Here is a 22,694-nt window from a genome sequence, read left to right as displayed (position 1 = left end):
GTGGTCAAATCGCTGCATTATTCAGCACAACCTACACATCTCTCCCAGGCTCCCTATCCTACCCACGATCTCAATAAGTTGCCTGGACCTCGCTCTCCTGTGGTGAAATATTCATCCCTGACAGTTTGTCTCTCTCTCTCTTTGCTCTGTATCTTTTTAATCTGTGTTGCTGCTCACCCTCCATAGCTTTGACAGATACTACCTTCACATGGCCAGGATTGTAGTGTTATTCCATACACAAACATCATGTCTCAAAGACTCCTGCTACAAACTCCTGCAGTTTGGACATTGTATTAACCTTCAACCTGACAAGTTCCTTCAGCAACACTGACAAGCTATTTTATCTCTCCCTCCCTCCTTTCTCATATGGAAGTAAAAAGGCAAGCTTTTGAGAAAATGAGAAGCTAGCTATGTTGTCGAATGGACAAGCATTGTTTCTTCAGAAAGTAGCATCCCATATATTCTGACCTGTTACAGTTGATCTTGGCAACCTCTTTTGCATGTCATTAACAGTCAGTCAGTTAGTCAGTCGTAGTGACCATAGAGCAGAGAAGATGATAAAAGCCAAATCAGAACGTACCTCCTTCACCAGGAATGTAGCGCCATCCTCCTGGAGGACAGGGGCCCAGCGGAGAGCCCGGTCTGACTGACAGAACTGGAGCAGAGCTTACCCTCGCTACGCCACAGCGCTCCCTGGTGTCACTTATCAGTCTGCCTATCACTGGGCCTGCAGAGCTGTCACCCTATCAGGGTTGGGCTCAATTCGAATTGAAGACAGTCAATTCAGGAAGTGTTTTTAATTTAAAATTCGGGCATTTTAAAACTTTTGAAATAAATAGCTACTACTTTTCAGTATTGAGAAGTCATGCCATTTTTTTCGATTATTGAATTGTAATTTTACTTCCTGAATTGACTGCCTTCAATTCAAATTGAACCCAACCCTGCACCCAATTACTGGTCTAATGGCCCACAGGCTGAGATAAGAAATACATGCTTTATTAATCCCCAGTTTGATCTGGATGGTTTATATTCAGACACAGTTGTTGGTCTAGCTGATGGTGTTTGCTGTATGCACCGCTGTGCCTCTGGGTAGATCAGATCAGTTTTTCTGGCTAAACCTTGTCATGATGAGCCCATAGGCAGCCATCATACCCATGATAATGAGTACACAGCTACTGAGTACATGCATGCATGCACATGTTGTAAAGTATTTATTTTATTTTATTTAACCTTTATTTAACCAGGTAGGCAAGTTGAGAACAAGTTCTCATTTACAATTGGTTTGCGCACATTGTATATAGACTTATTTTTCTACTGTATTATTGACTGTATGTTTGCTTTACTCCATGTGTAACTCTGTGTTGTTGTCAAGATAAAGCAAAGCAGTTCGACACATACAACAACACAGAGTTACACATGGAGTAAAGCAAACATACAGTAGAAAAATAAGTCTATATACAATGTGCGCAAATGAGGTGAGATAAGGGAGGTAAAGGCAAAAAAAAGGCCATGGTAGCGAAGTAAATACAATATAGCAAGTTAAACACTGGAATGGTAGATTTGCAGTGGAAGAATGTGCAAAATAGAAATAATGGGGTGCAAAGGAGCTAAATAAATACAGTAGGGGAAGAGGTAGTTGTTTGGGCTAAATTATAGATGGGCTATGTACAGGTGCAGTAATCTGTGAGCTGCTCTGACAGCTGGTGYTTAAAGCTAGTGAGGGAGATGAGTGTTTCCAGTTTCAGAGATTTTTGTAGTTCGTTCCAGTCATTGGCAGCAGAGAACTGGAAGGAGAAGCGGCCAAAGGAGGAATTGGCTTTTGGGGTGACCAGAGATATATACCTGCTGGAGAGCGTGCTACAGGTGGGTGCTGCTATGGTGACCAGCGAGCTGAGATAAGGGGGGACTTTACCTAGCAGGGTCTTGTAGATGACCTGGAGCCAGTGGGTTTGGCGACGAGTATGAAGTGACTGCATAGACTGCATCCAATTTATTGAGTAAGGTATTGGAGGCTATTTTGACATCGTCGAGGATCGGTAGGATGGTCAGTTTTACGAGGGTATGTTTGGCAGCATGAGTGAATGATGCTTTGTTGCGAAATAGGAAGCCAATTCTAGATTTATCTTTGGATTGGAGATGTTTGATGTGAGTCTGGAAGGAGAGTTTACAGTCTAACCAGACACCTAGGTATTTGTAGTTGTCCACATATTCTAAGTCAGAACCGTCCAGAGTAGTGATGCTGGACGGGCGGGCAGGTGCAGGCAGCGATCGGCTGAAGAGCATGCATTTAGTTTTACTTGTATTTAAGAGCAGTTGGAGGCCACGGAAGGAGAGTTGTATGGCATTGAAGCTCGTCTGGAGGGTTGTTAACACAGTGTCCAAAGAAGGGCCAGAAGTATACAGAATGGTGTCGGCTGCGTAGAGGTGGATCAGAGACTCACCAGCAGCAAGAGCGACATCATTGATGTATACAGAGAAGAGAGTCGGCCCAAGAATTGAACCCTCGGACAACAGGGCCTCGGATTTGACACACTGAACTCTATCAGAGAAGTAGTTGGTGAACCAGGCGAGTCAATCATTTGAGAAATCAAGGCTATCGAGTCTGCCGATGAGGATGTGGTGATTGAAAGAGTTGAAAGCCTTGGCCAGGTCGATGAATACGGCTGCACAGTATCGTTTCTTATCGATGGCGGTTAAGATATCGTTTAGGACCTTGAGCGTGGCTGAGGTGCACCCATGACCAGCTCTGAAACCAGATTGCATAGCGGAGAAGGTGCGGTGGGATTCGAAATGGTCGGTAATCTGTTTGTTGACTTGGCTTTCGAAGACCTTAGAAAGGCAGGGTAGGATAGATATAGGTCTGTAGCAGTTTGGGACAAGAGTGTCCCCCCCCTTTGAAGAGGGTTTTCGAGTTAAAGGATAGCTGATCACCGCCAACCGTGGTTAGCTGAATACGAACGTTAGCTAACTTCTGGCTAGCTTCTGTTGTGGATGATGAATATACCATACATTGTACATACTGGAAGCACACACTCGCATAGACAGACATGAAGTCATTTGTCATTCCCCTTGCAGTCTCACTTTTTTCCATCTCAATCCACACACACACACAGCATGCATTTTACTCCTGTCTCACTGAGGTCTCCCTTAATGACAATCCATCTCTCTCCAATGGTTTGTCCTCTGGGTAAACCTTAACAGCCTTGTCTGCGGCGGCCATATCGTTAAAAGGATGTTAAGTCCAGCAGTATTTATTCAGCCTCCATGGAGAATGGCATGTGAAACCTCCAGCAAAGTAAGCTTGTGATTAACCGTGTGTGTGCGAGGACAGACACCCCCACCACCCTCTGCTGTTAGATAATCCACAGCAGGTGCCTTGGTGTGTCTGCTGCTGTTGTTGCAGTTACAGTATGTGTGTGTTGATTGTCAAAGAGCTATCTATGGGTGAATGTGTCACTCCACCTCTCCTCCCTCCTTTTCAAGATTCCCGTTAAACACTGGGCCACCATTTCCTGAGGGCCAGCATCAGACAGGAACCCAAGTCATTCCATCCATCCACAACAACAGAACACAACCCTCCATGTCATGCTATCACTGACTATCCCTGACTGAGACAGAAAGAGACGAGACAGTGTGGGAATGCACTGGAGGGTGGCATGTATTGTTCACAGTAACTCACTCTCACAAACAGACACACACTGCGCACAGTATCTCACTCACAGTACACTGTGGTGTCTAACTGCCGGGGTTGCTTTACAGTAAATAGGAGACTAGCCTTGGGGTCTTCACCGGGGCCGTGTCTGTTCTGTGTCAGGGTTGTGGTCTTCACCGGGGCCGTGTGTGTTCTGTGTCAGGGTTGGGGTCTTCACCGGGGCCGTGTCTGTTCTGTGTCAGGGTTGTGGTCTTCACGGGGGCCGTGTGTGTTCTGTGTCAGGGTTGTGGTCTTCACGGGGGCCGTGTGTGTTCTGTGTCTGGTTGGGTCTTCACTGGGGCCGTGTGTGTTCTGTGTCAGGGTTGTGGTCTTCACGGGGGCCGTGTGTGTTCTGTGTCAGGGTTGTGGTCTTCACGGGGGCCGTGTGTGTTCTGTGTCAGGGTTGTGGTCTTCACGGGGGCCGTGTGTGTTCTGTGTCAGGGTTGGGGTCTTCACCGGGGCCGTGTGTGTTCTGTGTCTGGGTTGGGTCTTCACCGGGGCCGTGTGTGTTCTGTGTCTGGGTTGGGGTCTTCACCGGGGCCGTGTGTGTTCTGTGTCTGGGTTGGGGTCTTCACCGGGGCCGTGTGTTCTGTGTCAGGGTTGGGGTTCTTCACGGGGCCGTGTGTGTTCTGTGTGTCAGGTTGGGGTCTTCACGGGGCCCGTGTGTGTTCTGTGTCAGTTGGATAGTCAAGGCACAGAGAGATGCCCTGAGCTCATGTGCCACTTCAAAACAAAGCCCTGCTAGGGCCCGCTGGCGACACACAGGCCAGGGCGACCCACAACAAAGCAGCTGTGTTTGATGTCTTAACGGTGTGCGTGTGTTTGAACATTTGTTTTGGCAGAGTTGCGCAAGGACAGCCTAAACAGCAACCCAAAAATAATTCAATTGTAGGTTCCCTTCAGGTAATTTGACTAGAGCACTGTGGTTTCGCTAAAAGAAATGTTGTCTTAGGTGGAAAAAGGTTGAGAAAGAAGCCTTAAGAGATAAAGGACTTCCAACTCACCTGTTAAACCCTGCCTGACCTCGGAGGACCTCCTGTTACATCTATGCCTGAGCACGGACGACTCTGGTTAATCCGTGCCTGAGCACGGACGATCTGGTTAAAATCCGTGCCTGAGCACGGACGACTCTGGTTAAAATCCGTGCCTGAGCACGGACGACTCTGGTTAAATCCGTGCCTGAGCACGGACGACTCTGGTTAAATCCGTGCCTGAGCACGGACGACTCTGGTTAATCCGTGCCTGAGCACGGCGGATCTGGTTAAATCCGTGCCTGAGCACGGACGACTCTGGTTAAATCCGTGCCTGGCAGGCGGACGACTCTGGTTAAATCCGTGCCTGAGCACGGACGACTCTGGTTAAATCCGTGCCTGGCACGGCGACTCTGGTTAAATTATCCGTGCCTGGCACGGACGACTCTGGTTAAATCCGGTGCCTTCCTGGGCACGGACGAACTCTGGTTAAATCCGTGCCTGGGCACGGACGACTCCGGGTTAAATCCGTGCCTGAGCTTTGGACTCAAAACTTAGTGTTTGGCGTTCATTTTTAGCAGTAAGGTTTTTATGATCTGCATGATTTCATCCACCTTGATCTTATTGCACCACTATAAGAGTTGCTTGTAGTTCTTCTATTTCAATATCTTCCCCTGTGTACATGTTAAGTTGTGGGTGGGTGGCAGTGTGTCTGGACAGACGCGGTGCAATAATGTGTTCCGCTGAGTCATTCTCCTGAGGTAGAATCCATCCTCACATTCCTCCTCTACTGTCTCTCTCTCTGTGTGTCCATCTATTTGTCACCCTGTATGAGTGGCCTCTGCCACAGGTGGTGATTGGTTGGTGGGCGGAATCTCCCTGATCTAACATGACAAGGTGGTCGGTCCCCTGACCATTGACACAGAGTGGGCTGAGAGATGGAATGGGAATGGTGTGCTAATGGGCCACCAGACTCTGTTCACAGTAAAACACACACACACACACACACACACACACACACACACACACACACACACACACACACACACACACACACACTCCCTGTTCTCTAGGGAAAGTCTCCAGGGTTGTCATGGCAATGCTCCCTGCACCCAACCAGTGCCTCAAATCCCTCTTCACCTCAATTAGCAGCTGACATATGTCAGGCCTGCTTTATGGACTCCCCTTTCGTAGCTTGAAGTGACGGTGTTGCTGTGTTTGATTTAGGTGAATTTCCTGTTCCTATAGGATACACACTCACACACATGGGTGGCCTTTCTCTCTTAGGTTTGACTCTCCTTTATAAAAAGGTTTTATTTCTGGTTAACAATGTACCTTACTGTGATGTTTTCAAATAAAAAGGTAAAAAAGAAACCAAAATATCTTCTTAGCAAAGAGAGATTTCTCAAGCAATAATTTTTGCTAGGACTGTCTGAGTGGTCTCCATCCCACCAAACAGCTCTTACACATTATTTTAATGTTTTACCTTTATTTAACTAAGCAAGTCCGTTTAAGAACAAATTCTTATTTACAATGACGACCTACCCCATCCAAACCCTAACACGGACGACGCTGGGCCAATTGTGCGCCGCCCTATGGGACTCCCAATCACGGCCGGTTGTGATACAGCCTGGAATCGAACCAGGGTCTGTTTTAGTGCGCCACACGGGAGCACTAAAAGGGCATTATCATTATTATCACAATTTTCTCAGTATTATTCCAACCTCATCGTGTGGAAATATATATAAAACACAGGAAATCACATTTTTTATAAAATACAACACCTACTATATATGTATTAGCTTTAGCCTTAGTTTTAGAATCAACCTACATTTAACTGCCATTTTTGTCTTTTAGCAGCTCTTAATCATAGCAATCAGGAAATGTAGCCTGTAACACTCCCACAGTCTAATGAATGGTAACGTTCATGAGTAATTCCTCTTTAACCTCTTTGTACGAGAGATTTTGTGTTACTCTGTCTGCACAGTGTAACCACAGTTCCCTGGTCATCCCCTCCCCCTGCCACATGGCCACAGCTCTGGAGGCATTCCAGTGTGACAACACTTCTCTAACTCTCTCTCTTCCTGTCCTATTGTGTTCTTCAATCCCAAAGACAATTTCAGAGAGCAGGGGAAACATTGGAGAGGGGAGATAGGGGGAATCGGAGTGGATGGAATTCCACACACTGCTCTGTGCACTAACCAAGGCCGCTATTTATTATTATAAATAAATGTTATTGGTCACATGCTTCGTAAGCAACAGGTGTAAAGGAAGAGGGAAATTCTTACTGACGGTCACTTCCCAACAAAGCAGAGAGAAAGAAAATGGTGAAATAATAGAAAAGTAATAACACTTATTAATAAATATACAGTGAGTAATGATAACTTGGCTGTATAGACAGGGTACCAGTACTGAGTGCGAGGTAATTGAGGTAGATACACTACATGACCAAATATATGTGGACACCTGCTCATCGAACATCTCATTCCAAAATCATGGGCATTAATTTTGAGTTGGTCCTCCCCCTTTGCTGCTATAACAGCCTCCATTCTTCTGGGAAGGCTTTCCACTACTTGATGGAATATTGCTGTGGGGGCTTGGCTGTGTGCTTGATTTTATATACCTGTTAGCAACGGGTGAGGCTGAAATAGCCAAATCCACTAATTTGAAAGGGTGTCCTCAGATTTTTGTGTGGAAAGTGTGTACAAAACATTAGGAACACCTTCCTAATATTGTGTTTCACCCCATTTTGGACTTAGAACAGCCTCAATTCTTCAGGGCATGGACTACAATGTGTCGAAAGCCTTCCACAGGGATGCTGGCCCATGTTGACTCCAATGCTTCCCACAGATGTGTCAAGATGGCTGGATGTCTTTCGGGTGGCGAACCATTCTTGATACACACGGGAAACTGTTGAGCATGAAACCCAGCAGCGTTGCAGTTCTTGACACACTCAAACCAGTGTGCCTGACATCTACTTTCCATACCCCATTCAAAGGCACTTAAATCTTTTATTTTGCCCATTCACCCTCTGAATGGCACATACACACCATGTCTCAAGGCTTAAAAATCCATCTTTAACCTGTCTCCTCCCCTTCATCTACACTGATTGAAGTAGATTTAACAGGTGACATCTATAAGGGATCAGAGCATTCACCTGGATTCACCTGGTCAGTCTATGACATGGAAAGAGCACGTGTTCTTAATGTTGTGTAGAGTCAGTGTAGAACTAGGAATAAAGTGACTAGGTAACAGGATAGATAATAACCAGTAGCAGTAGTGTTTGTGATGAGTCAAAAAAGTTAGTAGAAAAGGGTCAGTACAGATAGTCCAGGTAGCTATGTGGTTGACTTTTTAACAGTATTATGGCTTGGGGGCCTCCCGAGTGGCGCAGTGGTCTAAGACACTGCATCACAGTGCTAGCTGTGCCACTAGAGATCATGGGTTCGAGTCCAGGATCTGTCACAGCCAGCCGTGTCCGGGAGATTCTTGGGGTGGAGCACAATTGGCCCAGCGTTGTCCGGGTTAGGGGAGGGTTTGACCGGCAGGGATGTCCTTGTCTCATCGCGCACTAGAGACTCCTGTGGCGGACCGGGAGCAGTGCACGCTGATGTGGTCACCAGGTGTACGGTGTTTCCTCCGACACATTGGTGCGACTGGCTTCCGGGTTAAGTGGGCATTGTGTCAAGAAGCAGTGCGGCTTGGTTGGGTTGTGTTTCGGAGGACCCACGGCTCTCGACCTTCGCCTCTCCCGAGTCCGTACGGGAGTTGCAGCGATGAGACAAGACTGTAACTACCAATTGGATAGCACGAAATTGGGGAGAAAAATGGGTAAGAAAATTCAATAATTTTTGATCGTGTGCTAGCCTGTGTGCGTGTGTCTGTACCTGTGTGTGTCTCTTCCCAGTCCCCGTTGTTCTATAAGCTGTATTTATATCTGTTTTCTGAATCTGATTCTACAGGCCCCTACTCCACTACCACATATCTACAACACAAAATCCATGTGTATGTGTTTGTATAGTGCGTATTTTAGGGCCTTCCTCTAACACCGCCTGGTGTAGAGGTCCTGGATGGCAGCTAGATCAGCCCCAGTGATGTACTGGGCAGTATGCACTACCCTATAATGCCTTGCGGTCGGATGCCAAGCAGTTGCCATACCAAGCAGTGATGCAGCCAGTCAAGATGCTCTCAATAGTGCAGCTGTACAACTTTTGACGATCTGAGGGCCCATGCCAAATATACCATCCCCTGAGGCGGAATCTTTTGACGCTCTCGACCCATTTCACTACAGCCCGTCTATGTAAATGGGGGCGTGCTCGGCTCTCCGTTTCCTGTAGTCCACGACCAGCGCCTTTATCTTGCTGACGTTGAGAGGAGAGGTTGTTGTTGTTCTGGCACCACACTGCCAGGTCTCAACATCGGTGATCAGGCCTACCACAGTCTTGTTGTCAGCAAACTTAATGATGGTGTGGGGGTCGTGCACGGCCATGCAGTTGTGAGTGAAAAGGGAGTACAGGAGGGGACTAAGCACACACCCCTGAGGGACCCCCGTGTTGAGGGTCAGCGTGGCTGAAATGTTGCCTACCCTTCCCACCTCAGAGCGGCCTGTCTGGATGTCCAGGATCCAGTTGCAGAGGGAGGTGTGTAGTCCCAGGGTCCTCAGCTTAGTGATGAACTTTGAGGGCACTATGGTGTTGAACGCTGAGCTGTGGTCAATGAATAGCATTCTCACGTAGGTGTTCCTTTTGTCCATGTGGGAAAGGGCAGTGTGGAGTGCAATAAAGATTGCGTGATCTGTTGGGGCGGTATGCGAATTGGGGTGAGATTTGATTTTTGCCATGTAAAGATCAGAAAGTTAGTGTGTGTGTGTGTCCTTCTGCTGAGAACACTGTGTGTAAGTACATACCTGAATAACATGCTGGCAGAGTGATTTGTTAAATGGCACATTGGAATGGTGCTGCCACTCTGCATAGTGTGCTAGAGAGCGATACACTTGTTTGTTCTACTACTCACACTCACTCTGAGATGTCTCCTCAGTGCCTTGTAAAGTTTATGGCTGAATTAACTACAGGAGAGGGAGAGGGAGTCCTTGTCTGTACATTTTACCTTTCCATTAATTTCTTCTTTCCATTTTCCTTAGTCCCCTCTATCACCTTGTCCTCTGTAGTCATCCTTTGTTCTTTTCTCTTCTGTGTGTCAGCCCATGTGGAGAATGAGGAGCAGTACACCCAGGCCCTCGAGAAGTTTGGGGAGAACTGTGTCTACAGGGACGACCCCGACCTGGGCTCTGCCTTCCTGAAGTTCTCTGTCTTCACCAAGGAGCTCACCGCCCTCTTCAAAAACCTGGTGAGAATGAAGACTGAGATTTTGTTCTGTTATGCACCTTAAAATCTAATTTTATTTGTCACATGCACCAAATACAACAGGTGTAGTCGACCTTACAGTGAAATGCTTACCTTCAAACTAAGTATTTGTAATGACTGATGAAAAGACTACTATCTTGAGGAATTTGGGATTAAATAAGTGTAGGTTTCTTCCTTAGGGAGTTTTTCCTAGCCACCATGCTTCTACACCTGCATTGCATGCTGTTTGGGGTTTTAGGCTGGTTTTCGGGACAGCACTTTGTGACATCAGCTGATGTAAGAAGGGCTTTATAAATACATTTGATTGTGCAGGCAGCCGGGAATCAAAGCCAGGAGATTAGCCATTCCATCCTGACTCAACATGGCAATCTATTTCCTACCTGGCAAGCCATGTGGTCAGTTCTTGAGACAAAACAGATTAAATCAACAGTGAATTAGCTCTGTGTAATTTGACGTTGTTCCTGTTGTGAGGCAAAATCCCCTAGAATGGCTGTCAGGTGTTTCTAATAAAGCTTTAGGGTTGTTTGAATTTGTATTGGAGTCAAAGCAGGATCTGAGTAAATTGGATACAGCAGATATTTGGTCTCCAAGTAGCACTTTGGAAGCTGTGATGGAAAACTGATCTATCCCATTCCAGATTACATTCTGACCCCAGGGGATAAACAGTTAGAGCAGGATGATTGTCTTTGAGGCCATCATGTAGGAATTCCACAGACACACATACGCAGTGTTTCCCCTATATTAATTTAGTTGCGGTGGCCTGCCGCTGCTAAATTGTTCCCACCGCTGCTAAAAATATGTATTTTGTTATATATATATATATACATACAGTGGGGAGAACAAGTATTTGATACACTGCCGATTTTGCAGGTTTTCCTACTTACAAAGCATGTAGAGGTCTGTAATTTTTATCATAGGTACACTTCAACTGTGAGAGACGGAATCTAAAACAAAAATCCAGAAAATCACATTGTATGATTTTTAAGTAATTAATTTGCATTTTATTGCATGACATAAGTATTTGATAACCTACCAACCAGTAAGAATTCCGGCTCTCACAGACCTGTTAGTTTTTCTTTAAGAAGCCCTCCTGTTCTCCACTCATTACCTGTATTAACTGCACCTGTTTGAACTCGTTACCTGTATAAAAGACACCTGTCCACACACTCAATCAAACAGACTCCAACCTCTCCACAATGGCCAAGACCAGAGAGCTGTGTAAGGACATCAGGGATAAAATTGTAGACCTGCACAAGGCTGGGATGGGCTACAGGACAATAGGCAAGCAGCTTGGTGAGAAGGCAACAACTGTTGGCGCAATTATTAGAAAATGGAAGAAGTTGAAGTTGACGGTCAATCACCCTCGGTCTGGGGCTCCATGCAAGATCTCACCTCGTGGGGCATAGCTAAATATGCAGGTTTAAAAATATATACACTTGTGTATTGATTTTAAGAAAGGCATTGATGTTTATGGTTAGGTACACGTTGGAGCAACGACAGTCCTTTTTCGCGAATGCGCTTTTGTTAAATCATCCCCCGTTTGGCGAAGTTGTTGTTAGGAAGAAATAGTCTTCACACAGTTCGCAACGAGCCAGGCGGCCCAAACTGCTGCATATACCCTGACTCTGTTGCACAGAACGCAAGAGAAGTGACACAATTTCCCTATTTAAAAGAAATTCATGTTAGCAGGCAATATTAACTAAATATGCAGGTTTAAAAAATATATACTTGTGTATTGATTTTAAGAAAGGCATTGATGTTTATGGTTAGGTACACGTTGGAGCAACGACAGTCCTTTTTCGCGAATGCTCACCGCATCGATTATATGCAACGCAGGACACGCTAGATAAACTAGTAATATCATCAACCATGTGTAGTTAACTAGTGATTATGATTGATTGATTTGATTGTTTTTTATAAGATTAAGTTTAATGCTAGCTAGCAACTTACCTTGGCTTCTTACTGCATTCGCTTAACAGGCAGGCTCCTCGTGGAGTGCAATGTAAGGCAGGTGGTTAGAGCGTTGGACTAGTTAACCGTAAGGTTGCAAGATTGAATCCCCGAGCTGACAAGGTAAAAATATGTCGTTCTGCCCCTGAACAAGGCAGTTAACTTCTTTGGGCTGCAAGCCCGAAGCCGGGCACAATATGACAACAGCCACTTCAAGTGCAGGGCGCGAAATTCAAAAGATATTTTTTTGAAATATTTAACTTTCACACATTAACAAGTCCAATACAGCAAATGAAAGATAAACATCTTGTGAATCCAGCCAACATGTCCGATTTTTAAAATGTTTTACAGCGAAAACACCACGTATATTTATGTTAGCTCACCACCAAATACAAAAAAGGACAGTCATTTTTCACAGCACAGGTAGCATGCACAAAACCAACCTAACTAATCAAGAACCAACCAAACTAACAAAGAAACAACTTCATCAGATGACAGTCTTATAACATGTTATACAATAAATCAATGTTTTGTTCAAAAAATGTGCATATTTGAGGTATAAATCAGTTTTACATTGCAGCTACCATCACAGCTACCGTCACAAATAGCACTGAAGCAGCCAGAGTAATTACAGACGCCAACGTGAAATACCTAAATACTCATCATAAAACATTTCTGAAAAATACACAGCGTACAGCAAATGAAAGACAAGGATCTTGTGAATCCAGCCAATATTTCAGATTTCTTAAGTGTTTTACAGCGAAAACACAATATAGCATTATATTAGCTTACCACAATAGCCAGAAACACAAGCCATTTACCAGCAGCAAAAGTTAGCGATCGTAACAAACCAGCAAAAGATATATAATTTTTGACTAACCTTGATAAGCTTCATCAGATGACAGTCCTATAACATGAAGTTATACATACACTTATGTTTTGTTCGAAAATGTGCATATTTAGAGCTGAAATCAGTGGTTATACATTGTGCTAACCTAGCATCTTTTTCCCAGAATGTGCGGATATTTTTATGACACTCAACTATTCTGACCAAATAACTATTCATAAACGTTACTAAAAAATAGTTCTTAATGCAATCGCCATGTTAGAATTCTAAAAATAACTTCATTACGACATCCAGCTTAGTTATAGCGAGAGAGTGCTATAACATGTTCGACAGATATATGAAATAGCATCATAAAATGGGTCCTACTTTTGATGATCTTCCATCAGAATGTTGTACAAGGGGTCCTTTGTCGGGAACAATCGTTGTTGTGTTTTAGAATGTCCTCTTCTCCAGTCAATTAGCACGGAAAGCTAGCAAAGTGGCGCGAAGCTCTCCTTCGTGAACAAACGCAGACAAAGCAACACGCCTAACGTCCCGAAAAAAATTCAATAATCTAATAAAACTATATTGAAAAAACATACTTTACGATGATATTGTCACATTTATCAAATAAAATCAAAGCCGGAGATATTAGTCGTCTATAACGACAGCTTTACAGAAGGCAATACCAGGTCCCTTCTCGCGCGTTCCAGAAAACAGGAAATTGGGGTCACGTCATGCCAAGAGCTTTTATTCGACCTCAGATCATGTTATACACTCCATTTCTTCTCTCACTGCCTGTTGACATCTAGTGGAAGGCGTATGAAGTGCATGTATACTAATAAATATCAAGCACAGTTATAGGCAGGCCCTAGAACAGAGCATCGATTTCAGATTTTCCACTTCCTGTCAGGAAGTTTGCTGCAAAATGAGTTCTGTTTTACTCACAGATATAATTCAAACGGTTTTAGAAACKAGAGAGTGTTTTCTATCCAATAGTAATAATAATATGCATATTGTACGAGCAAGAATTGAGTACGAGGCCGTTTGAAATGGGCACCTTTTATCCAGGCTACTCTACTGCCCCTGCAGCCCAAACAGGTTAACCCACCATTCCTAGGCCGTCATTGAAAATAAGAATGTGTTCTTAACTGACTTGCCTAGTTAAATAAAGGTGTAAAAAAAAGTTGCGGCCAAATCAGTGTCCAAAAATACCGATTAATCGGTCGACCTCTAATTCAAAGTTATTGAAATTTTCCGCATTGACTGACCTTCATGTCTTAAAGTAATGATGGACTGTTTCTCTTTGCTTATTTGCCATAATATGGACTTGGTCTTTTGCCAAATAAGGCTATCTTCTGTATACCACCCTTACCTTGTCAGAACCCAACTGATTGGCTGAAACGCATTAAGAAGGAAAGATATTCCACAAATGAACTTTTAACAAATCTGTTTCCTAGCCACCGTGCTTCTACACCTGCATTGCTTGCTGTTTGGGGTTTTAGGCTGGGTTTCTGTACAGCACTTTGATATATCAGCTGATGTAAGAAGGGCTATATAAATACATTTGATTTGAATTTGATTTGTTAATTGAAATGCATTCCAAGTGACTACGTCATGAAGCTGGTTGAGAGAATGTTAAGAGTGTGCAAATCTGTCAAGGCAAAGGGTGGCTATTTTGAAGAATCTCAAATATAAAATATATTTTGATTTGTTTAAAACTTTTTGGTTTACTACATGATTCCATATGTGTTATTTCATAGTTTTGATGTCCTCACAATTATTCTACAATGTAGAAAATAGTAAAAATAAAGAAAAACCCTTGAATGAGTAGGTAGGTGTGTCCACACCTTTGACTGATACTCTATGTATGTGTGTGTAAATATATATATCGATAGATAGATATATACACATTTCTGCTGAGATGCGCTTTTAAATGGATAGTTGTTGTCTCAATGACTCAATGCATGTAATTGAGCTAATGCTAGTAGCAGTGCACCCCCCCCACCACACCCTTGCCAAAACACTGCATATCCCTTTAATTCCACAGTAGATGTCAGCTTTAGAGGAAATTCAACACACCGTTGTACCGTATACAGAGGTAATGTCTTTACAAAAGGACATTGAAAACAGACCGACACACACATACACAAACAGAAAACACACAGAACACACAACCAGCTAAGGTGAGGACATTTAAACAGCACGCAACAGCTCTGGTTATCTCTATTCACCCATGCTTGTGTTAAACCCTCTCTGACCTAAGCTTCTCTCCACTGTGTCCATTCAGTTCCAGAACATGAACAACATCATCACCTTCCCTCTGGACAGCCTGCTGAAAGGAGACCTGAAAGGAGTCAAAGGGGTGAGGAACACTATCCTCCATGTCTTTCTGTTGGACACTCACACTATCCTCCATGTCTTTCTGTTGGACACTCACACTATCCTCCGTGTCTTTCTGTTGGACACTCACACTATCCTCCGTGTCTTTCTGTTGGACACTCACACTATCCACACTACCCGTGTTTGTGGCCCATATCCTCCGTGTCTTTCTGTTGGACACTCACACTATCCTCTGTGTCTTTCTGTTGGACACTCACACTTCCTCTGTGTCTTTCTGTTGGACACTCACCACTATCCGCCGTGTCTTCTGTTCTTTCTGTTGGACACTCACATTATCCTCCGTGTCTTTCTGTTGGACACTCCACTCTATCCTCCATGTCTTTCTGGTTGGACACTCACACTATCCGCCGTGTCTTTCTGTGGACACTCACACTATCCGCCGTGTCTTTCTGTTGGACACTCACACTATCCGCCGTGTCTTTCTGTTGGACACTCACACTATTCCTCCGTGTCTTTCTGTTGGACACTCCACACTATCCTCCGTGTCTTTCTGTTGGACACTCACACTATCCTCCGTGTCTTTCTGTTGGACACTCACACTATCCTCCGTGTCTTTCTGTTGGACACTCACACTATCCTCCGTGTCTTTCTGTTGGACACTCACACTATCCTCCGTGTCTTTCTGTGACACTCACACTATCCGCCCGTGTCTTTCTGTTGGACACTCACACTATCCTCCGTGTCTTTCTGTTGGACACTCACACTATCCTCCGTGTCTTTCTGTTGGACACTCACACTATCCTCCGTGTCTTTCTGTTGGACACTCACACTATCCTCCGTGCTTTCTGTTGGACACTCACACTATCCGCCGTGTCTTTCTGTTGGACACTCACACTATCCTGCCGTGTTCTTTCTGTTGGACACTCACACTATCCGCCGTGTCTTTCTGTTGACACCACACATCCGCCGTGTCTTTCTGTTGGACACTCACACTATCCGCCGTGTCTTTTTTTGGACCTCACACTATCCGCCGTGTCTTTCTGTTGGACACTCACACTATCCGCCGTGTCTTTCGTTGGACACTCACACTATCCGCCGTGTCTTTCTGTTGGACACTCACACTATCCGCCGTGTCTTTCTGTTGGACACTATCCTCCGTGTCTTTCTGTTGACACGGACACTATCCGCCGTGTCTTCTGTTGGACACGGACACTATCCGCCGTGTCTTTCTGTTGGACACGACACATCCGCCGTGTCTTTCTGTTGGACACGGACACTATCCGCCGTGTCTTTGCTGTTTGGACACGGACACTATCCTCCGTGTCTTTCTGTTGGACACGGACACTATCCTCCATGTCTTCCTGTTGGACTGTGTGGTTTGTTTATTAGACATCTTTAGGATTTGTATGAAGGTAAAGGTTCTCCAATTACCCTGCTGGACTGTGGAACTCACACAACTCCGTGTGTGTGATGGTAATTACTAGGTACTAGCAATGTTTTGTACCTGTAGAGAACAGAGAAGCTGTATGAGATGAGTGTTTTCCCTGCTGTACAGTGTGACCTCCAGACCCCCATGATTTCCTGTGTGTGTGTGAGGGGTGGAAACTATAAACAGCGTACCACTCTTGCACTAGCCAACACATTAACTACACTCCATCACACATGTCAAGTCTGGGACTCAGCACACTCATTCTACTAGCTCCAAGACAACAGTCAGCCAGCCAGCGTGTGATGGGGCAGACAGCATACTGCAGGAATGCAGTCAGAATCCTGTCTATATTCAATGGGAGGCCGGCCCAGACAGCCCAGCCCAGACACCCCTCCATCCTCCAGTCTACCAGGCCCAGCCTAGCCCAGGACACCCCTCCAGTTGCCAGGCTCTAATCCCATCACACTCATTACTTTCTGCTCTGACCTTGACCTCTGCACCACAACCACGTGGGTCATAAGTGCACTGTCTGATGTGTACTAGCACTAATGACCCTCTATCTTTCTCTCTTTTTGTCTGTCTCTCTGTCCTCTCTCTTCATTTCTCTCTCGCTCTCTTTCTCCTAGTCGCTAGCTACCTACAGTAGTCCCTAGTTACCCCATGGCTTCTCATCACTCATATATTCTCCAAGGACTCTGCTTTCTTGAGGACACTCTTGTTTCTGTCCCTTGCCTCTCCCTCTGTCTTTCTCTCTCTCCGTTGTAACTTTGGCATCGACAGGCTACATCAGACTTGTGTACAGAGCCTCTCTTGACTGCCGAGAGTGAAGCGTAGGCCTCTGAACTGTAACACTGACAGAGAGGGAGAATGGTGCAGATCTGCTCACTACCCCACTGGTGACTCCTTACACTCTTGACATGGTGACTGGTGACCTCCTTACACCTTTGACATGGTGACTGGTGACTCTCCTTACACTCTTGACATGGTGACTGGTGACTCTCCTTACACTCTGACATGGTGACTGGTGACTCTCCTTACACTCTTGACATGGTGACTGGTGACTCTCCTTACACTCTTGACATGGGGCTAATGTGGGCTAGTCATGGTGCTCTGCTCTGACTCATTTATCCTGTCATCCATTACACTGAGGGAGGGCAGAGAGAGAGAAAGTATGTGTGTGGTGAGTGAGTGAGAGACAGAGAGTGACAATTGAAGAAAAAACCTCTTATCTATTCTATCCTTTCTCTTACACCTTTTTCGTTATTACTCCCTATTTTTATCTCAACATCGATATCTGGTCTGCTCACTCACTCACACACACATACGTTCTCTCTCTCTGCCCTCCCTCGAGTGTAATGGATAGACAGGATAAATGATGTCAGAGCAGAAGAGCACCAATGGACTTGCACCACATAGCCCCAGTCCAAGAGTTAAGGAGACGTCCACCCAGGCACAGGCCCATGAGAAAGGCAAAGAACAGAATGAAACACTAATAGATCAAGGTTTAACTTTGCCATGCAGACGTTTGTATTTCATAGTTTTATTTTTGCCCAATCTCCCGTTTTAACGATCTATTCTACGCTTTTGTTATTTTTTCTAGTCATGTCATCCGACGACATTCGCTCAACCGGCTCAATGCTCTCGATCCCATCACGAAACGCCACTGCACACGCCCAGCGCACAACCTACCGGATCATCACCTTGACCGATATCCTAACATAATGGCAAGGCAACTATTACTATACAATAGTGTGAATAGTAGCAGTTGAATCAGTGAAGGTAACCTTAGTGTGGACTGTGTGATCATTTGTTTTGGTTCTTCTCACCTTAAAGGGAGGGGCGCCACATGTTCGAACTTGGGTCAATGATATGTTTCTTTGCTTTGCTCTTAGGACACATTAGCACCATTGGAAGGAGTGATTTCTGGGGTAGCGTTTAATATGGACGGTGGAGCAATTGAAGTTGCAGATTCCTGGTGTTTGTGATGCCAACCGCTTTGGCTGCAACCACAAACCCGTGGTGATTCGCGTGTTTTAAAAACAAGAGGATTCACTGTCAGTCGTTTGAGTCGGATGTCTATACCCGACAAGGCATGTTGGATATATCCAGTTTATCTGTTAGAGCTTTCTGGGATGAATTCCACTACGCTGTTTCAGGTGCTACGTTTATGGTATGTTGCAGCATGTTGAAAGGAAGGGAGATTCCAAGATGTGCAAGGTGAGTGGCATGGGGATAAAGGACTGTGTAGTTTTGGTGGATAAAGTTGTGTGTGTCAACTGTAGGGGTGCCCATGTTTCTAAGGATCGGAAGTGTCCGGTAATGCGTGAGAGAGGCTAGGTTTGAGGTTTGGCTGGGTCAGTAAATAGTATTCTATCACAACGGTGTCGTATGCGGATGTCTGGCAGGAACAAAAGTAGAGAGGAATAGTGTCAAATAGGATCCTGTGAGAGGATCCCTGTGAGTAGTAGTTGGCCTATGTAGAGTGATAGGCCAATGAGTAAATAATATGCTTCAGTTAATGTTGGATCTTAGTATCATAGCAATGTTTATCAACTGTACCGCAAGAAATAGAATGTAAATCACAGAAAAAATAATTTAATAGTCCTGATTCCTGGTGACTATCCATTTTTGGCTATTTTAACCTCTGAATATCAGCTAAACCAACTTTATCGGAGTTATTGCCGAGCCTATTGCAATTGTGTTTACACAGTGGGAAATCAGAAGTATTTATTTTTTCGCTTCATGATCAGACTGTCAAAAAAATGACGGATACAAACTTCAAACCATATCTGATCTATGACGAATGGGCATCAGTGAAACTCTCTGAACAACATTTGTGATTGTCCACTCCATATTGGTCCATTTTACTTTGACCCTGTCCTGTTTTAGGATATGTTGTTTGTTTTAACATGACAGCTCGATTAATCCAGTTAGGCTATTTGATCAGAGAAAACCTGTCATGATTGCCAAAAAGTGTCATCTCATTACATTGTCATACATTTTATCCTCCAGGCTGTAGGCTACAGAAAGGCCACATACAATTTTTTTTACCATATCCCATATATCGTTTTACATTTTTGTTTAGAGAATTTTCGGGATGGAACGTTGCGTGGGAGCGCTTAAAGATGCAATCTCCAAACCAAACAAGCACCCTGAGAGGCGCGCTGGAATGGACAAAGCAAAATATTTAGGTGCACCCTGCCTTTTGACAATTTGGCACTGCGTATCAAAAGTGGCTAACGTTGAGGATCCTTCCTTCTGGAAATAAACGGGCGAGTGAGTTTGGCCCATCAAATATATGTTTGCAATTACCGCCCCTAACTGGACTATTAAGTATAAATCCATCAGACGCTCACCCTTAAAAAGCCCATATGCCACTGCGTTGAGAAAATTGTCATTGTTTTGGGCAGAATTATGTAGGTTTATGTTGTTGTTGGAAAGTTGCGTCTTGGTCAGTTTAGCTCAGAAAAGGCAAATCTGCCGCCACAGGCGACGCCTAATGAAAGCCAGGCGGGGAATATGAGATATGACTTCAGAAGACGTTAGACGGTTTTTTTGTGTTGAGGTGTCCCGTGTTCAGGCCGTTGGCAGGGGTGCAGGGCAATAGGCGTCAAAGTAGCGGAATGGGGTAAGTATATGGATTTATATGAGTGTAGGGTTAGTTGGAAGGTTTTTTATTTTCTCTCTTTGTATCACAATGTTTACAATGGGATTTATATTTAGTAGTCCAGTTGGGGCGGTAATGCGCAACATTTGATGCCAACTGCACTGCAGTTAACTTTCCAAAGAAGGATAGGATTCTCTCAACGTTAGCCCACAGCGGGTTTCGTTGTTTCGAAGGAATCGCGCATAGTAATAAGCACAATAACAAGAAGATCATGCGGGAAAAATAAACAGACGATAAACCCGCAAGGAGAGCATTTAACAAAGGGTTGCCTACGACTGTGGCAACATCCAAAAAGGGGTAACGCCGTGTACTCAGCTGGTTACGCTCTTTGTCGTACAGCTTGCTAGCTATCCTAATTAGCATGCTAGCTATCTTGAGAGTAAGTTAGCCAATGAGCACTCGGAGGCGGGCCCGTCCCCCGATCACAGCGCTTTCTTGCCAACGCCTTCATTCACTGTGGGCGCCCGCGATATAAACCTCATTGTCATGTGGCAGCCGGTGCTAGTTGCTCGTTTTTTCCTCATCCGGCGACACTACAGCTGCCAGTCGGAGGCAAGGACCCCTTTCAGCATCTGGAGTCAACAGCCATGCGTACTCCCTCCACCACACAGGTTGGGTAGGTTATTTATACATGTAATCCGTTGTTGTAGTTACTGTCAAATTGTAATTCAACGTTAAACTTTTGGATTACCCAACCTCAGCTTTAACCGAATTCTGAATTATCATATCTGTACTTTTAGATTACTTTTTCCCTTAAGAGGCATTAGAAGAAGACAAAAATGTTATGTTACCAACTTGAACCACATCTTATTGCAGGAATTAATTCAATGTTTGTTTAAACAAGTATATGATAGCTGTGGCATATTGGTGTTTACATTTTACTTTATGGCGTTGGTTATTGTTAGTTCTTTCTAACCCATCACTTTCTACTACATATAACCGTAAACTCACCCATTCCGTTACAAATGTGCGCAACGTGCAACATTCAAACGAGGCTACAAAAGAAAACTAATGTGGACTGTAGCGGACTGTGTTTGACTTCAAAATCGGGGGTTGTGAACTAGGTTCTATTCAAGCGTTGATCGACATCTTATAATGGCTCTATAGTATTGGAGCAAAGTTTGAAAACACGGACCCTCCGTTACATCGTGACGTGCATGTCGTAAACGTTACAGCACGCATTAAAAGCAACTATTTCTTGTTCTTAACAATTCTTTCTCTTCACCCCAGGTTGTAGCACTTCTCTTCCATCTTATATAAACAAGAAATGGACGAGTGGGCCTATCGGGGGTAAAGGGGGATACCTAGTAATTTTTTGTGTCATCGTTGCATGCGATCAATATTCCTCAAAGCCGCTGCTTTACTTCTAAGAGCATTTAGCACTGCCCTAAAAACCCGATCAAAATTCGACACAACCTTCAAATAGGTATGTAATGGAACACATTATATAAACTCATTATAGTGTTTCATTACATTTATAGATGAGATAAGTTGGACAGATCGAGTGGAAAAAAATCCAATTTCCCACACAACAATCTCTCCTTCTCACTATACGCATTAGTTTTTCGCTTCCCCACCCGCCTTTTTAAATAGACCCGACGGGGCTCATGCCTGGCTTTGAATTTATGCAGAAACGGGGCAGCATTTTTAATTTCATGTAATTGATAATGTTGGAAAGGGGAAGAAATTGTTGCTTTACAATGGTATTAAAATTACAGTTTGATCTGGAAGCTATGTAACGTTTTTGGGGCGCTAAATAAGGGGCAATTGTACGGACCAAGGCGATGTACGAGTTTACGTTAATAATTACGATTAAATTTTACTTGTTTTAATGTAAAGATATATCAGAATTCCAATAAATGTTATACCCCCTTGATTCTTCAAGAATAGGACTTGGAAATGTGGAAGTTTAGAAATAGCTGAATTGTTTTACCCTGAGCATAACCCCAAATTATGATTTATTACGCGCCCTTACTCGTTGTTTATGATTTTTTCATTGAGGGCTGATTGGGCTTATTTGATTGAGTGGAAAAACTAAATTGCTCCGCTCATGATAATGGCATGCTTGAGCACACTGAAAAGCCATATGCTGCATTTGCTATTAGGCCTAATGTTTAAATATGTTGTTGTTGGTGACACATTTATGTTCTTGTAACCACAGATGAAACAAATAACAATGGTCTCCTCCCGTCTCCTGTTTTGGTAAAAAAAGTGAGTGATGGGCCTGGAGAAATGTAACCACTCTCAGATTAATAGAACAAAGTCAAAAGTTTGGACACCTACTCGATTCCAGGTTGTTATTTTATTTTTACTATTTTTCTCATTGTAGAATAATAAGACATCAAAACTATGGAAAATTACACACATGGAATCATGTAGATAACCAAAAAAGTTGATTAAACGAAAATCAAATATATTTTGAGATTCTTCAAAGTATCCACCCTTTGGTTTGAT

The 22,694-nt window shown here is 44.1% G+C and overlaps 1 protein-coding gene across 6 annotated transcripts in view; it reads left to right on the top strand.

Annotated features, from left to right (window-relative positions):
• Positions 1-22,694, top strand: part of LOC111968889 (arf-GAP with SH3 domain, ANK repeat and PH domain-containing protein 2-like) — a 108,783-nt gene that overhangs the window by 40,168 nt on the left and 45,921 nt on the right. For all 6 annotated transcript variants that reach the window (XM_023994834.2, XM_023994833.2, XM_070445241.1 and 3 more), the window contains exons 3-4: positions 9,863-10,008; positions 15,092-15,166. In XM_023994834.2, the coding sequence (XP_023850602.1) occupies positions 9,863-10,008; positions 15,092-15,166 (221 nt within the window). The remainder of the gene's footprint in view (positions 1-9,862; positions 10,009-15,091; positions 15,167-22,694) is intronic.

Source organism: Salvelinus sp. IW2-2015, linkage group LG9 (assembly GCF_002910315.2).
Source record: "Salvelinus sp. IW2-2015 linkage group LG9, ASM291031v2, whole genome shotgun sequence".
NCBI lineage: Eukaryota > Metazoa > Chordata > Actinopteri > Salmoniformes > Salmonidae > Salvelinus > Salvelinus sp. IW2-2015.
This window is presented reverse-complemented; position numbering and strand designations above follow the sequence as displayed.